The sequence below is a fragment of the Emys orbicularis genome, chromosome 2 (genome assembly GCF_028017835.1).
Source record: "Emys orbicularis isolate rEmyOrb1 chromosome 2, rEmyOrb1.hap1, whole genome shotgun sequence".
In the NCBI taxonomy this organism is placed as follows: domain Eukaryota; kingdom Metazoa; phylum Chordata; order Testudines; family Emydidae; genus Emys; species Emys orbicularis.
The window spans coordinates 239,038,535-239,055,572 of NC_088684.1; the positions used below are offsets into that span (position 1 = coordinate 239,038,535).

Sequence of the window (17,038 nt, forward strand, 5' to 3'; positions counted from 1 at the left end):
AAATGACCTTTTATCATGAAGTCAAGTTTGTCTGGGTGGCAAGATAGCCTGGAGAGTCTGTCTGTGACTCCATGGTAAGACTGGTATAGTGATCCCGGAATTGACATTTGTTACTGGCTTGGTGAAATCTAATTATAGAACACACCACCAGTTTGGGGTGTCTGCCCAGGGCCGCCCAGAGGATTCAGGGGCCCTGGGGCAAAGTGGAGGATCTGTGGCGCTTGTACTCACCCAGCGGCGGTCCGGGTCTTCGGCGGCATTTCGGTGGCGGGGGGCCCTTCAGTCGCTCCGCGTCTTCGGCAACACTGAAGGGCACCCCACAGCCGAAATGCCACCGAACCCGGACCGCCGCCGGGCCAGGGCTCACGAGGCCCCTGCGGGGCTCGGGGCAAATGGCCCCACTTGCCCCCCCCCTCTGGGTGGCCCTGTGTCTGCCCTGTTTTCTGACAGCCTGCCCTGAGGTAGGCACTCATGGTCGTGAACCACTCCAGACAGTGACCAAATGAGATATTTGTTATGGAACTTTGAGGTCTTAAATATGTAGATTCAACATCTCTGTTGATTTATATTAAACATATATTAACATTTAGTTTGATGGGTACTTTGTGCCCGAGTAGAAATTATAGATCTTTTTATGCAGTACTTAAACAACAAAGCATTTTCTCTAATTTATAGACCATTTTTAAAAAGTTTGCCTCAGCTAATCGGACTATACTGTGCTGTACTTACAATTAACACACGTCCGATGTCATAATTCTCTTTCTCCTCCACTGTGAGTTTGGTTCCGTACCAAAGTGCAAGAGCAAAGGCTCCAAATAAAATCAACTCTATGAAACCCAAAGATGTGTAGGTGGTAATAGATTTTTTTACTCCAACTTTCCTAGCATTCTCTAGGTTAACATCATATCTGAAAAAAGATGATAAATGTTAAATTTGGTATGTACCCAGATGACATTCAGTTCCCGAGCTTCCTTTCATGCTTCCAGGGTTTTCTGCCATAAAAATCAATTATCTAGATTCTTAGATGGTGTGAATCAACACAGCTTCATTGATTTTACATCAACAGAGGATCTGGACTAATAATTGTCAACAGTAGGTCTGCCTTCTGGTGTTATTTCTCGGAATGTGGCTGCTCTGAGTGAATTATCAGGCACACAGATAAACATGATATGTTGGGGAACAGTTAACACGGCTTTTGTAAATGGAAATTGTACCTCACCAATCTATTAAAATTCTTTGAGAGTTTCAGCAAGTGTGTGGAGAAGGGTGATCCAGTTGATATAGTGTACTTGGACTTTCAGAAAGCCTTTGACAAGGTCCCACACCAAAGGCTCTTAAGCAAAGACATGGGCTAAGAGTGATAGGAAACAAAGGGTAGGAATAAATGGTCAGTTTTCACAGCGGGGAGAGATAAATAGCAGGGTCCCCCAAGGATCTGTACAGAGACCTGTGCTGCTCACATATTCATAAATTATATGAAAAAGAGGGTGAACAATGAGGTGGCAAAAATTGCAAATGATACAAAATTATTCAACAGAGTTAAGTCCAGAGCTGTCTGCAAAGAGCGAGAAAGGCATCTCACAAAACTGGGTGACTGGGCAACAAAATGGCAGATGAAATTCCATGTTGATAAATGCAAAGTAATGCACATTGGAAAACAATCCCAACTATATATAAAAAATGATGGGGTCTAATTTAACTGCTACCACTTAAGAAAGATCTTGTAGACATCATGGACAATTCTCCGAAAACATTTGCTCAATGTGCAGCAGCTGTCAAAAAACCTAAGAGAATGTTAGGAACCATTAGGAAAGGGATAGCTAATAAGACAGAAAATATCATAATGCCACTGTGTAAATCCATGGTATGCCCACACCTCAAATAATGTGTGCAGTTCTGGTTGCCCCATCTCAAATCAGATATATTAGAATTAGAAAAGGTACAGAGAAGGGCAACAAAAATTATTAGGAGTTTGGAACAATTTCCAGCTGAGGAGAGATTAAAAAGACGACTGTTCATCTTAGAAAAGAGATGACTAAGACAGAATATGATAGAGGTCTAGAAAATAATGAATGAAGAGAAAGTGAATAGAAAACTGTTATTTACCCCTTCATGTAACATAAGAACCACGGGTCACGCAATGAAATTAATAGGTAGTAGGTTTAAAACTTACAAAATGAAGTACTTCTTCACATAGTGCAGTCAACAACTCATTGCCAGGCCAAAAGTATCACTGGGTTCAAAAAAGAATTAGATAAGGTCATGGAGGCTAGGTCCATCAATGGCTATTAGCCAAGATGGTCAGGGGTGGAACCCTATGCTGTGGATGTCCCTAAATGTCTGACTGTCAGAATCTGGGACTGGATGATGGGATGGATCACTCAAAAATTGCCCTGTTCTGTTAATTTACTCTGAAGTATCTGGCACTGGACACTGTCAGAAGACAGGATTCTGGACTAGATGGACCATTGGTCTGACCCAATATGGCCATTCTTATGTAATATTGAAAAAATTCAACATGAAATTCAATAAAGACAAGTGCAAAGTACTACACTTAGGAAGGAAAAATCAAATGCACAAATACTAAATGGGGAATAACTGGGTAGGCAGTAGTACTGCAGAAAAGGATCTGGGAATTCAAGTATATCACAAATTGAATATGAACCAACAACGTGATGTAGTTGTGAAAAAAAGATAATATTCCTGGGTGCACTCAGGGGAGTATCATATTTAAGACAGGGGAGGCAATTGTCCCACTCTACTTGTCTCTGGTGAGGCCTGTGCCAGAGTAGTGTATCGGTTTAGGAAAGGTGTGGACAAACTAAACCGAGAAAGTCTAGAAGAGAGCAACAAAAATGATAAAAAGTTTAGAAAACCTGAGGAAAGGTTAAAAGAACTGGGCATGCTGGTATTGAAAATTGAAGACTAAGCGGGGACCTGGCTAACAGTCTTCAAATATGCTAAGGAGTGTTACAAAGAGGATGGTGATCAGTTGTTCTCCATATCCACAGAAGACAGGACAAGAAATAATCAGGGTAATCTGCAGCAAGGGAGGTTTAGGTTAGATATTAGGGAAAACTGTCTAAATATTAGGATAGTTAAGTACTGGAATGTGTTACCAAGGTAGGTTGTGGAATCCCCATTATTGGAGGTGTTTAAGAACTGGTTAGACAAACACCTATCAGAGATGGCCTAGGTATACTTGACCCTGCCTCAGTGCAGGGGGCTGGAATTGATGATCTCTCAAGGTCCCTTCCAGCCCTACATTTCTAGGATTCTATGAATATCAGCTCGCAAAGGTAAGAATTAGTGCTCACTCAAGAAAAAGTGCTTTAGATAAAACCAAACAAGTAAACAGAAGTCAGAATCCCCTTTGATTCCACAACCTGGCAGTAGTTTGCTCTTGATGAACGCTGTTGGAAGCCAGGAACTATTCTTATGAGCTAAGTTACCAAGATATATGCAATAGCAAGCAATCAAATACAAATTAAGCACCATATTATGCTAGTTAACCCCTGTGAGACAAGGACACTGTAACTGTAAACACTTTAATCAATGATTTCAGTGGGAGTGTGCATGTGCTTAAAGTATTTGCAGAAGTGCTTTGTTGGACTGGAGCCTTAGAGAAGATTGCATTTTCTATAGCTTCAGCTTCCAAATTCAACTTCAGGTTAGTGTCAGAGGGAAGTTGGGCCTTACAATGCCCCTCCATAATGTAGGTCAATTGAGTGATTGCAAATGTTCATGGGTGACAGAAAACATCTCCTTCCATATGCTCATATTTATCTTCATCTGAACATCTCAGCCGTCTGGGGGATAAACTGACAGATCATCTTTGATTTTTTAAAATAACCACATCACTTTCCCAAATATTATGTACAATCAATAATTAGTTAAAAAAAACTCACTTTGCTAATGCCTTCATCTGTCCATTGAAAGCAACAACTGTTCTGATAGCAGTCAAAATTTCTTCCGCCACAGCTCCTGCTCTAGCATAAGCAGTCAGCTCTTTTGTAGTGAATGATGCCAGGAACTGGAAAATTGGGAGGGTGGGGGGAAGGGGAAAGTATTTTATTGAAATCTATTTAAGTGGTGTAAATTATGTACTGATACAAAGGGTGATCAAGCAGTTAGGAAACGAGCCTAGAATTTAGGAGACCTGGGTTCAAGTCCCCACTCCAACACAGTTTTCCTGGGCAACTTCAGGTAAGTAACTTCTCTCCATGTTTCACTTCTCCTTGTGTAAAATGGGAATCCCCTATCTTGCATGGTGTTGTGAGGCTAAACACAATGAAGCGTGTGTGGCACTCAGAAACTATAGTAATGGAGGCCATGTAAATAACTTAGCTATCTTAATTATAGGTTGCAATCCTGTTTCTTCTTCCACCATTTTCAGTGCTTGGGTGGGGGGAAGGGGGAGAGAAAACAAAATACAACCTATAAATGGAAACACTTTGTAAATGTTTCTGTGCATTACAAGCAATATCTACTAATGGGGTCACAGTTGATGAATGCTGATCATCCTCTTCCCATGTGATGAGTGGTGGTGACTGGAAGCAGTCCAGGCCTCCATGGCATGCCAATGCCTGCCTGCTGATGCTCAGGGTAGACAGAGCTCTGCAAATTTCGGGGCAGGAGTCAGTGGAGTAGGAGAAGGGCTGCTCTCCATGCTCTCCAAACTTTGGGGTCATGTTGCTTTGGGGTTCACTCCCTCTCAATCTTATTTGTTTTTCCCCAGCACTTACGATTGATCCAACTGCTGCTGCTGCAGCAAGGAGAGGGCTAACTGACAAAATCACCAAAGTCAATTTCCACCCGTAGACAAATCCTATAACAATCCCTGTCAGAAATGTGGCAAAGAATTGTACAGATATACAGATCTTGTCTCCGATGCCTTCCTGGATGGTGTTAATGTCACTGTTAATTAAAAAAGAGATTTGTTAACTTTGATGAATGCCTCCTCCTCACACATTTTTCTGTTTTGCTGGAGAGAAGCTTGTCAGAAGTTTAACTGTTCAAATCATTGGGTAGTAGGAATTTTGGACGTGGATACTGAACGGCAGTAATGGCTCTTTGTGGGGCTAGGAACTAGCAGATCACAATTCATTTTCTGTGATGTAACCTCTAGATAGACTTCTTCCATTGCTACCCCTCCTCAGTCACATGTGACCCAATTCATTTATGCAATATCCAAAAGGAATAATCCATACAAAAACAAAAATTCACCCCCAAAACCTTTACATTACTTTTTCGTCCAAGTTCCCCTATGTATTCTATCTTCTTCAATTTGGTTATTAGATTTTAAGATCTTTGAGGCAAGGAATATCTCCATTTTGCATCCTATACAGTGACAAGCACAGTGTTGGTAAATTATTATTTGCAAAACCATTGTGTGTCACACTAATTTTCTCTTGCTAGTTACATATGTGGGAGCTAGAATTGGTGAAATTCAAGCCTCTCTCATTCCCTTCAGGATTCACATCTTACGAAAACTGGGCATATCCCTCCCTGCAAAAACTTAAATCTGGAGAAACTCTTCATACCCTGATCATACCTTCCTCTTAATCCCTGCACAAGGGACCTGATCCAAAGATTCCTAATGATTTTAATTGGTTTTGGATCAGGTTCAACATGATAACATAGTGCCCATAACTATGAGTGCAGTTTCATTTCATACAATGTCAGCGTTTTCAGTGTTTGTAAACTAGCTGGAGACAGCAGAGCTGTTTATCTACAGTAGTTTGCAAAATAGCTCATAGACACTACAAAGCCAATGTCAGATGAGTAAGATATTGCATTTCACAGCATAGGCCCTCGCAATGGAAATGTCACTGAAACTCTGAAAATGAAGTGAAAAATGATAACAAATTCCTCCCTCAGACAGCAGTAATATTTTGGGTCTTAGTTAAAAAGGTTTCCTGGAAATTCCCTGTAGCTAATTCTATAAAAGGTAAACATCAGACTTCTTTTTGGTTCATGTTCCTGGTGCATAGATAAATAGAGCCTTCTCACTCCGTCAGTCGGGTGTTCAACGTTCCAATCTGGCTGGTATCAAACCAAGCCATCTCCTGGTGAAGTATTGCGAAAAAGAACTTTTGTCGGATTCTTGCTGTCTGTCTTGCAGCTGAGGTCAAAAATGTCCAGACTTGGATCGTGCTCAGTATCACTACAGCAAAGCCAATACCTGCATAGTAGTAGGCAAACCTGTAGTAAAACAGTAAAAGTCTATAAGGTCAATTGCATCTTGCAAGATAAGTTAGACACATCAGGTCACGTTCAACCCTGCTGAAGCCAATGGGATGTAATTGAGGGCCAAATTTGGCTTACAGTCTAATGGACAAAAAATATAGAAACTACACTGTGCTATTCTTATGAAAATAATCACAGAGGTTCTTACCTGGTCATTTCAGCTTCTATATCCAAACCTGGAATCGCTGGACAAGTAGAGCTACGATTCATCACAGCTGAAAGATTAATTGTAAGAAAGAAAAATATTCAGTTTTATTAGAACAGGCATAAAACAAATCATGGTGGTTTTAGGCCATAATCTTATGGGTGTTTTGTAGGACACTACACTCCCTGCAACAGCTCTGTAGCTTTATAACTTTCATGGTGGCCATCATCCTTCCAGTGGAGGATCAAACAGGGCAAACTTCTGAGTCAGCTCAGAGGGTTACTGCAGAGTGATGTCATGGATTTAGCTCACTACGTCAAAGGGCACTGGTCAGATCATAGCTTCATCTGATCTGACCGTCTGATTCCAACAGTGGCCAATATCTGATTTTTCAGAAGTTGATAACTCCCCCTTCTACCTCACACAAGGCAAAATTCATCCATGCAGACACCATAAGTCTGACTTTTATGCACCACTTAGATTCCACCCAAGCCTCAAAACTTGGCCCAAGTGGGGTCCAAGTGGTGGCTCAGCCTTTTGCTGGCTGTCTGCAAAAAGGTAAATTTCACTAATAACGCACCTAACCAAAGGTGCAAAACTGTTCAGACCTGGGAGAAATAGGAGACCCCTTCCAGTTGTCAGCACATATATTTTAGGGTAAGTTATGATTGCCCTTATCAGAAGCTTAGCTCTTATAAAGGCAAAGTAGTATTAATGGTCCTATTTGGTTGTTTTAAAAATCCAATCACAGAACTTGATTTGGTGACCTCCTGGGACAGTGAATTCCATGGATTAACTATAAGCTACAGAAAGTAGTAAATTGTTTTACAGTTACCAAATGTACTGCTCTGTAATTTATCAAGTGTCTATATTGCTACTGTACTATACAGCAGGGTAAAAAGGAAGGACTGCTCAGAATTTGGGGGAGGGATAACTCAGTGGTTTGAGCATTGGCCTGCTAAACCCAGGGTGGTAAATTCAATCCTTGAGGTGACCACTTAGGGATCTGGGGCAAAATCAGTACTTGGTCCTGCTAACGAAGGCAAGGGCTGGACTCGATAACCTTTCAGGGTCCCTTCCAGTTCTATGAGATAGGTATATCTCCATATATTATATTATTGAATTCACTATGCTCTTCATGGCTTTTAACACCACAGCAGCACTCCATCCTGAATCTCTGCCAATCCAGTAAATAAGAGACCCTAACAAATAATTTCAGAAGTTGAACAAACTTTGTTTACCAGAAGACATATTTAATGCTTGGCCAATCGTCACAAATCTGTTTGTCATCTCTCCAAAGACAATGATTAAAAGTGGCAGGCCTGTTCCATTTGCAACAGCTGCAATCAAACCTATTATCATCAAAATGATATCCAGCCAATCGGCATACCCAAACTACATAAATATAAAGAAAAAGGTATTAATTGAAGGTTGACAAATTCACATAATTGTGACAATATCCTACTAAGACACATAGAATAGGATTTGTTTTTACATAGCACCATTCGCGATTTGGGTATCCCAAAACACTTTATGAAGCAATGAATTAGATACTGTGAAGGCAAAGAACATTTGGGATGCACTTTGAAAAAGCTTACACACAGTTTTAGGCCAGTTTTTATTGAGGGAGTTTGGACATGTTGGCAGCATGAATCCCCTAATTTGCAGAAAAAAGAATCTATCTTACATTTTCCACAAAGTGATAACATCACCTGTGCAACTCACTGCCTCTGTGTGTGCATTCTACTACATCCCATATTTACTCAGTGCATTTAAAATGTAAACAAGAACAGGTAATTGACAAACATTTGGCTGCTGCCTACTAATAGAAACGGGTATGTAGCAGTTATCACATTTAAGCAAAACACAGCACTTGTTTCCCTGGATAATTCATAAGACAATATGCACTAATGGTAAAATTATCTCCAGTTGAGAGAGCCAGGGCAAGGCCCTACTTACCACATATGCTTCACTTCAATCCTTAACATGGGTGAATTTCACTCCGTTACGGTGCTAGTGCTGAAACACTGTCTGCTGAATCAGACTGCAGCTCTCAGCCTGCCGAAGCTGATTCAATCAGCCTGCGGGAGCCCAAGGTAAGACGAGACTCGGAGGGGAGGAATCGGGGAGTGATAAGACTGGGGGGGGGGAGGAATCGGGGGTGACGAGGCTCGGGGGGAGGAATCAGGGGGCTGCGAGGCAAACCGGGGGACGGTAGCGCTCGGGCAAAGGACGCTCGGCTCTTCAGCTGCACAGAGCCAAGGTATCTTGTCTCCCAGCAGCAGCCGCCACCGCTGCAGGGGAATCAGACTGCAGCTCGCAGCCTGCCAGAGCCCAAGATAAGACGGGGAGGGGAGGAATCAGGGGGTGACGAAGCTGGGGGAGAGGAATCGGGGGATGATGAGGCTCGTGGGGGGAGGAATTGGGGAGGGGAGAGGCATGGGATTCCGGGGGGCAGTGAGTTGTCTGTCTGTATGTTCTAAATAATAGCTGTTGTTCCCCTAGCAAAATCCTCTCCTCTACATTTCCTTTCTATTTTTGCCTCATTTTCTCCAGTTTATAGTTCTGTTTTTAAAGCCTATGTTATCTATTCATGTTAATCTGTCTCTCTGTTTCAGACAGGGTTAAATATGTAACTTATTTTAAGTAGAAAAATAGCTGGAGAGATAATGGTAAGACTATATCACCCAGCATTCTAAAGAGGATCTGTCCGTTACACTTTGTGAATAGGAAAAACAAAACTTGTCTTTGAATTTTATTAACCAATGTAACTGCTTTTAACATCAGGAAGAAAGGCAATGACTTTAAGACCTGTTTGTATAATAATGGAAATACTATAGTTTCTCACTGGCTAACTGTTAAAACATCATTTATTTTGTTTACAGCCACTGGCAGTAGCTATATAATCCCTTACCCACAATGGTGTTCTGTAACGTTTCCCATGGCTACTGTCTAAATTCTTGCCAAGCTTTTCATCATATCCACAGAACAGAGATTAAATTCATGTAACTGCTAGCTTCAATTCATACTAGTGCTTGTAAAAACTGCTTCATCAAAGCACTTAGTTCAGTTTTGCAATAAATATCAGAATCCAATAAAGACTATTAAATCTGACTTATTGCCTACATACATATTATATTTGGAGACGCAGTCAGCTATTATTCAACAGTGAGGTTCTGTGGGGGGGGCTGTCAGGGGGCAGGGGTGTGGAGAGGGATTGGGGTAGTCAGGGGACAGGGAGCGGGGCGAGTTGGGTAGGGGGTGGGGACCTGGGGGGGTAGTTAGGGTGGGGGGTCTCGGGAGGGGGTGGTCAGGGGACAAGGAGCAGGCAGGGTTGATGGATTGCAGGTTCTGAGAGAGGCAGTTGGGGGCAGGATGTGTGGGGGGGGTCAAATGGGTGGGGACAGCTGTTTTGGGAGGCACAGCCTTCCCTACCCGGCCCCGATAGGAAGTGCAGGGCCCGATTCGAACAGTTTTGACAGGGCCCCGGCAGGGATGACTAAAAAAAAAAGAACACGTAAAAAAAACACATGGGGCTTACTCACCGGGCGGCACTCCAAGTCTTTGGTGGCACTTCGGCAGCGGGTCCTTCACTCGCTCCGGGTCTTCTGCTGCACTGAAGGACCCGCCGCCGAAGTGCTGCTGAAGACCCAGAGCAAATGAAGGACCTGCCACCGAAGTGCCACCGAAGACCCAGTAGGGAACCGGTTGTTAAGATTTTGGCAGCTCATCACTGAAAACGTACAACAGGCAAAGAAAAGGAACAATGAGAAATATAAATCAAACCAATAAACTATGCACTAACCAATTTCAAAATGCCAACCATCTTTTCCTTTGACTTCTCGTTTTTCTTTCTAAAGAGATTAATGCAAAATTAATCCAGGCCCTTTCTTGAAAGGCAGGGCAAGAAATTTAACAGCGTATTAAGATCAAGGAACCCCTACTTTTTCTTGTTCGTTTTTAACTCGTCATTTTGCTCAGGTTTTTCATCATGTTGGAAAGTAGGATTGCCATAGCCATTCCTTGCAGATTCTGTGGAGGGGAAAGTAGGTTTTCCTTTCACAAATAGTAAGGTCTTTTAAGTCAGCTTCTTATGAAGCACATTAAATCTCTTTCTGAATTATCGGAGCACCAAAACAGTTGATTTTTTTAAAGCAGGAAAACTACATTTTTTCTCATGCTCTTGAAACAGCTCAATCACTTTCAATTTTTTCCTCCCCAAAGATAACACCCAAGCTGAGAACAAACATCATTTTCAGCCCAAAAAACTAATTTTAAGGGAAGTCATTAAAGACTAACTTGGGCCTCAGTCTTGCAAAAACTGAGGGTATGCCTAAGTGTATGTCTACACTAGAAGTGCTACAGTGGCACAGCTGCAGCTATGCTCTCTGCCGCATATACACTTACTACAATGATGGAAGGGATTAGTGAATCCACCTGCTAGGTTGATGGAAGAGTTCTTCTGTCAACCTAATGGTGTCTACGTTGGGGCTTAGCTCGGCTTATCTATGTCTCGCAAGAGCATGAACTTTTCACACCTCTGAGAAATGTAGTTAGGTGGACCTAACTTTTAGGTGTAGACCAGGCCTTTGTCTTTGCAGGATTTGGGGCCTTAGAGTGGAACAGGCATCTTATTATTTGTCAGTATTTCAGTAGTACCTACAGCCCTCAACCCTACTGTGCTACGGCTGTACAAACACAAGCCAAAAAAAGAGGATCTCCGCCCAAAAGTGTTTATAATCGAGGAATAAGATGAGAAATAACAAGTGGATGAACGAAACAGACAGAAGAATCACAATGGAATAGTGAGGTGACTGTGAACTACAGGATAAAAGAAGGTCACAACACTCTAGCTGTCTATCCTATCTCAACCTGAACTATAACTACTGTGTTTTCCATCACTAGTTTTAGAACACCTTTGTAGAGACTTACAGGACACTATTATGTTTGTTTTGATTATATAACAAATCAAATGCAGTTAACTGGCTCCTGACTCACATAATGGAGCATTTGCACGCTTAGGCCCCATTGCTGATGCATGTAAATAACTTTAGGCATATGAGAGGCCACATTGAAATTCAATGGGACTACTCGTGTGCATAAATGCTTGCAGGATGGGAGCCTTAGTCATTTTCAAACTAGAGTGCCTCACTAGGCACACCAAGGTCACTTAAGTTGGTAGAAATACCACACAGAGCTACGCCCAGCCAGTGCTGTGACTAAGTTAAAAGAGAATACGTGTATTCAGTGCTAGCTAAGAATATTTTCTGAATGCAGTTTCTTCCACATAGATTCCCCAAGAAGGGTCCATACTCGCTGGGTAAAGACACCACAGAAGAAAGCTTAATAGCCAGAGTAGCATGATTTGTGGAGGACGATGGGAGGGCTGATCTGTTTTTCCATAGAAATCCCTCATGGCTACCAGACAAGATTCAAAATGTGGCTTAGTTTCGTGGCAATGGAGTACATCCTTCCAACAACTAGCCTAACATTCAAAAGAAGAAACAACTAACCAAAAAACTTACTAGGATCAAGTGGTTCCTTTTCTGTGTAATTTATGAAATCGTCCTTCATTGTGTTATTCTGTCGTATAGTTATTAGACTTGTAGAAGTAAATCACTTTGGGTAAAATCTGCATACACAAGGAAACAGCACAACCTATCAGAGAAAATAGCCATTCAAAGAGTTCACATAAACATATCTTAATGTTTCTTTATTGTTTCCTTTCAACAACTTTTCCTAGGGAAGAAAAAATATTTATCATTACATACTACTTTTACATCAGGGTAAATTACTTTTCTAAAGAACTATGTTCATTTTTAAAAATTAGGACAACAATGCGGCCTGCTTCCTGGGGGTACTCAGGGCTGTGGCCACCTGCCGTTAGCACGAGAAAGCCTTGTCTGTGCCTGATGGGGGTCAGCTCCCCAACTCCAGTGGCCACAGGCAACACAAGCACTCCCCTCTAGGCCTAGGCAGGCCCTGCTGTCTCTTTACAGGTTAGCGATAGGCACATTCCAACCCCTGAGCTCTCCGAGCATCTCCCTGGAGTGTGAAGCCCCTGCTCCACTGCAAACTCACAGTATTTACAGATTTGCTGTTTGGAAAGGAACAAAACACCCCAGCTTACCAGTTCCAGCTCAGATAACCTCTTTGCTTAACACACGACACTTAGATACATTTATAGTGAAAACGAGCAAAAGTTTATTTAACGAAGTAGAGATGTATCCCCCCTTTCAGTGCTGGTTTAGAACCTGAATGCAGTGCAAACAGGAGAGGGGTACCTCACAGTTTTTGGACAGTTCCAAAGTTTTGCTGTGCTGCTGGTAGGTTCCTGACTCCCCCTACTCATATGCTAAAGGATCTAGCTACTTGGCCTTGCTTCCAGTGAGACAAGGGATAACCACACTAAGGCTGTGGCTACAGCACTTGAACTCACAAATAATTCAAACTCACACAAGCAAACACATTAAAAACAATAACTATAAACTTTATGTAAGGACATGACCAAATAGAAATAGACAATCAGTGAAAATATTAAATGATTAAAATGATTAGAGATCAATAATGCTTTGTAATTCCTATAGGCTCTGCCAAGAGGCATGGTAGGTCACGTGACCACACACTCTCTCAATGTTCCTAAACAAAAGTGTCTCTTCCCACACCCACACCCAGTTCTGTCTCTCCCCCACATCTCAGGTGGTGCATGTGGAGACATGTTGCAGGCCGGTAAGGAGATGCTGTTAGAAACACACCTTATTATACTGGGAATTGGCAGTGCAGGTCTTGATGATCCAGGTAGATGAAAATCCTTCTGCAGATGCAATGTGCCTTCATGGTGCAAAATTACAACCTAACTGCCCATATAACACTAAGGGCTTGGCTCCACTTGCGAATTAGAGCGCATGAAAGCAGCCACGGGTGCTCTAGCTTACTACTTGTCCACACTGGCAAGGCACGTAGAGCGCTCTGACGCCACAGCTAGAGCGCTCCTGGTACTCCACCTCGGCGAGTGGAATAACGTTTGATGCACCCCCGCTGGAGCGCTGAAGCGCCAGTGTGAACGGGGTGTTGCATTACTATGCTCTGATCGGCCTCCGGAAATGTCCCATAATCCCCTCTCAGCCCCCCAAAAACCCACTCTCTCTCCCCCCACATACATACAACACACTCCCTGTCACACTCCACCCTGCCCCCATTTGAAAAGCACGTTGCAGTCACTTGCATGCTGGGATAGCTGCCCATAATGCACCGCTCCCAATGCTGCTGCAAATGCTGCAAATGTGGCCACGCCAGTGTGCTTGAAGCTGTCAGTGTGGACATACTGCAGCGCTTTCCCTACTTCGCTCTCCGAAATCTGGTTTAACTCAAAGCGCTCTACCTTTGCAAGTGTAGCCATGACCTAATACAGGATACCCCCTCCGGTTCCATTTCTGGCTGAGTGGTCAGGAGATTGATTCGGGAAAGCAGGTCCTGCCTAGGTATCACTGGAAATGGATTAACCACCCATTCCCTTCTGACAGTGCTGACAGTCTTTAAAGCTTGGAACCCATGGGTTCTAAAATCCCGGATCCGGTGTGGGCTGGCTGCAGGGCAGGCAGGCTGGAAGCAGTGAATGGCAGGAGAGACAGGCTATCTCCTCCGGTTGCTGGCAGGCGGCGACAGGAGGATTGTCCCCTCCTGGGGCTTTTCTGCAGGCTGGGGTTACAAGTTAGGCCAGTTGCTGGGCCTGGAAGTGCTGTGCTGGCAGACTGCAGGCTGCCCTGCTCTCCCCTCTGCTTCCCAACTGGTCTCTCCCACATGGCGGGAAAGCCAAGCTATTCATAGCCTTCCTCCTGCTTTCCCAGGCCTCCAGGACTCCCAGGGGGATTTAAAGGGCCAGGAGCTCCCGGCCGCCCCGCTACCGCCCTGGGACCTTTAAATCACCACCCGAGCCCTGCTGCCGGAGCCCTGGGGTACATCTGCTGAAGCCACTGCCCTTCATCCTGCCCTTTTTAGCTGTAAGATTCTGCGGTCTGCTTTTGACAGGGGTTAAAAAATGGCAAAGGGGGCGAATCGGAGGAGGGGGGTGGCCAGGGTGTGAGCAGGGGGTGGAAATGTACTGGTCGGGGGGTCAAGCAGCTGGAGGCAGCATTAGGAGAGGGGCTAAAGGGAAAATCAGGGATGGGGGGGGAGGCGGAGTTAAGCACAGGAGTGAGGCTCTGGCAGAGGGTGTCACAGGGCAAAACCCGGCACAGGCAGGTGCAGAGGGGTAGCAGTTACCCCAGTGGCATTGTGACACCCGTGTTTGCAAAAATGGTGGGGGGTAAAGGGGCTTTTTTTATTTCCCCTCTCACAGACAGCACCTCTCAGCATCGGCTTCCCAGGGCTGGGTTCTTAAAGGCACAGGCATCCCAATGCCTAGTCAATGCAACTCCTCTTTGTCTGATCTAACCTACTGAGGCTATGTCTACACTACAAAGTTCAAAGCGCTGCTGCGGGTGCCAATGTTCCCGGTAATCCACCTCGATGAGGGGATTAGCTCTGAGCACTGGGAGCCGAGCCTGTCCACACTAGCGCTTTAAAGCGCTCAAACTTGCTGCGCGGTCTGTGTGTGTGGGGTTGTGTGTGTGATTTTTCACACCCCTGAGCCAGCAAGTTAGAGCGCTTTAACTTGCCAGCGTAGTATCTGATTGCATAGAGTCTCCTAGCCATTGTCTTATCTGTTGCTGGGATTCCCTGAATTCCCTGAATTTTTAAATTTAATTTTTTCTTCTCATTTTAGAGCTGACTGAATTTCTGGCCTAGTGTCAAAACTTTGTTTTGAGTCAATCCACCAATGGGGATTGCATTTTTGCAACCGTTATTTTGCCTCTCAGTCTAGCCCTTAGTGTTTTTCCGCATGCCATTGTGTACAATTTAATTCTCAAATATTCAATAAAGGCAGTATATTATCTCCTATAAAGTCTTTCTCCCTGGAAAAAAATCTATTGTAATTACTGCCATCATGGGTCAGACCAATAGTCCACCTAATCAAGTATCCTGTCTTGTGACAGTGGCCAATGCCAGGTGCTAATTTGGGAATGATCAGACCAGGCAATGACTCACTGAACTATCCCATTGTCCACTCCCTGCATCAGGGCCAGAGCAACCCATTAGGCGACCTAGGGCGCCTAGGGCACTACAGTTTGGGGGGCGGCGACCGCGGCGGTATTTCGGCGGCGGGACCTTCTGCCACCTCTGTGGGGGGCAGCATTTCGGGGTGGGACCTTCCACCCCCTAGGGCGGCAGAAAAGCTGGCGGCGCTCCTGCCCAGCATGAGTTATACACCCTCGAGTCAAGAAATTTTAATAAATAAATATTTTTTTTATGTGCCTCTTTGTTCTTGAGCCTGTAGGGTGCAGTAAGGCCAGTTCCAATGCCTTGAGCTTAAACACCTGAATGAATCTTAGTCTACCCTCATAGAGTTCCTGTTACCTCTCCCAAACATTTAATATACCTAAGGCCATATCTACACTTTAAGTGTGGTTAACTCAACTGATGTCAGCATAGAGTCACTATGTCAATTGTGTGCATGCCTCCTGGACTCCTTGTCTCAGCAGTCAGGGTACTCACCAGAAGCACTTGTATAGAGTCAGAGTGAGGTGCACCATGAATAGATAACCCACTGTATTTTGGGAAGCTTTATTTTGGCAGTGTATGCTGGGTACCAAACAGGTGAGACAGGGGTGGTTGTGGCCATGGGATCCAACTTCTTATAATGCATTGTTAACCATCCACTAGTTTTATATGTATCCCATACATAAATGTATACATAATGTTTACACCTTTTTTTTCTAAACCCACAAACCTGCCTGGCCCTCCTCACTGTCTGCCATCTCACACAGAATCATGGAACTTGCATGGCTCTGCACTATTGTCATGAGCGTTTGCACCAAAAGGTGCATGCTCCTTTACTGTTTGCAGATCAGCAAACATACATGTGGGGTGTGACATTATACTCTACATTCTTTATGAAAATATGCTTATGATATGGATATGACATAGCTAATATATACTTTATGCAAGATGGCTGATGTGGGGTATCATTGCAAAATTGAAGACCTATTGACTGTGTTTATCCAACCTGTATGCATGTAACATCTGTGTCTGAGGCTAGAAATATTGACCATGTCTCTGTATTTCAAATGTGCCTCTGTATTTCAAATGAAGTAAAAATCTTAAGTGAATCAGCATGTTCCATAGAATCTCTATGGATAGTAATTTCTTGCTCTAATAAGAACATAACATGAGGGATCTATTATCGACCACCTGACCAGAACAGTGATAGTGACGATGAAATGCTGAGGGAGATTAGAGAGGCAATCAAAATTAAGAACTCAATAATAATGGAGGGGGTTCAGTTATTCCCATATTGACTGGGAACATGTCACCTCAGGACGAAATGCAGAAACAACATTTCTCGATACTTTAAAGGACTGCTTCTTGGAGCAGGTGGTACAGGAACGCACAAGGGGAGAGGCAATTCTCGATTTAGTCCTGAGTGGAGCATAGGATATGGTCCAAGATGTAACTATAACAGGACCACTTGGAAATAGTGACCATAATATAATAACTTTTAACATTCCTGTGGTGGGAAGAACACCTCAACAGCCCACCACTGTG

At 43.6% G+C, this 17,038-nt stretch overlaps 1 protein-coding gene across 1 annotated transcript in view; it reads right to left on the minus strand.

Annotated features, from left to right (window-relative positions):
• The window catches only part of LOC135873826 (ATP-dependent translocase ABCB1-like), a 117,611-nt gene that overhangs the window by 44,543 nt on the left and 56,030 nt on the right, over positions 1 to 17,038 (minus strand). The window contains exons 3-8 of the mRNA XM_065398439.1: positions 7,627 to 7,789; positions 6,398 to 6,434; positions 6,013 to 6,204; positions 4,746 to 4,917; positions 3,909 to 4,033; positions 730 to 907 (exon numbers count right to left, since the gene is read on the minus strand). Coding sequence (XP_065254511.1) covers positions 730 to 907; positions 3,909 to 4,033; positions 4,746 to 4,917; positions 6,013 to 6,204; positions 6,398 to 6,434; positions 7,627 to 7,789 — 867 coding nt within the window. The remainder of the gene's footprint in view (positions 1 to 729; positions 908 to 3,908; positions 4,034 to 4,745; positions 4,918 to 6,012; positions 6,205 to 6,397; positions 6,435 to 7,626; positions 7,790 to 17,038) is intronic.